General features: G+C 41.1%; 1 protein-coding gene across 2 annotated transcripts in view; it reads right to left on the bottom strand.

The window, feature by feature from the left end:
• Nucleotides 1-6: 6 nt before the first annotated feature.
• The window catches only part of LOC107596810 (ribonucleoprotein PTB-binding 1-like), a 41,276-nt gene continuing 40,542 nt past the window's right edge, over nucleotides 7-740 (bottom strand). For both annotated transcript variants that reach the window (XM_016287640.1, XM_016287641.1), the window contains exons 13-14: nucleotides 612-677; nucleotides 7-475 (exon numbers count right to left, since the gene is read on the bottom strand). In XM_016287640.1, coding sequence (XP_016143126.1) covers nucleotides 329-475; nucleotides 612-677 — 213 coding nt within the window. In that variant the 3' untranslated portion in view covers nucleotides 7-328. The remainder of the gene's footprint in view (nucleotides 476-611; nucleotides 678-740) is intronic.

The raw sequence follows: 740 nt of genomic DNA, 5'->3' as shown, positions 1-740 counted from the left end.
AAAAAAAAAAGTCTACAAAATAGAACTACTCAGATGAACATGGCAGGAAACCATTTTCTTTCATTGTGGTGTCTGTTGCATCTTTGGGTTTAAAAAAAATTAATAAAAAATTAAAAAAGGCAAAATAAAAATAAAACTATTTACATACACATTGAAATTATATACACAAACTTCAAATCATCTGAGCTTCAGGGTCCTTTCACTGGTGTGAACTCAATGACGGTTCATTGCTCTTTCACCCACACACACAAAAACACACTTAAAGATGCTATTAAAGTAGCGATCTCTTTAGAGAGCTGGTGTTTTAGAGGAAGCCATCGAGTGCCAGTCAAAAGATGCGCTTGCGTTTCAGGTAGGAGTCAGCGTAATGCCCGCCGAGACCCTGAGAGTGCTGACCTACATATCCACTCTCTGGACTGGGCTCTGGAGACGGGATGAGACGGGAGAACAGACGCTTCTGCCCACCGACGGGAGTCTAAACATGGACAGAAAATCAAAATGAATCGAAGAGCTGCACTAAGAATAACTGTTGAAAGGTTCCTGGAACACACATACGATAATTGACAAGGAGCAAATATAGATGCTAGACATCAGGGCTGAAGATGGCCTACCTTCATACCAGTACCAGGTGCAGCAGAAAATAAGCTGGAATGAGTCACTGGAGGCATTCCAACAGCCTGAAGAAACACAAAAGCACTTATTAAACTTTCTGGGACAGGTTACATACAGTGGGGAAAAAA

This window comes from Sinocyclocheilus grahami, unplaced genomic scaffold (genome assembly GCF_001515645.1).
Source record: "Sinocyclocheilus grahami isolate Dianchi unplaced genomic scaffold, SAMN03320097.WGS_v1.1 scaffold223.1, whole genome shotgun sequence".
NCBI lineage: Eukaryota > Metazoa > Chordata > Actinopteri > Cypriniformes > Cyprinidae > Sinocyclocheilus > Sinocyclocheilus grahami.
This window is presented reverse-complemented; position numbering and strand designations above follow the sequence as displayed.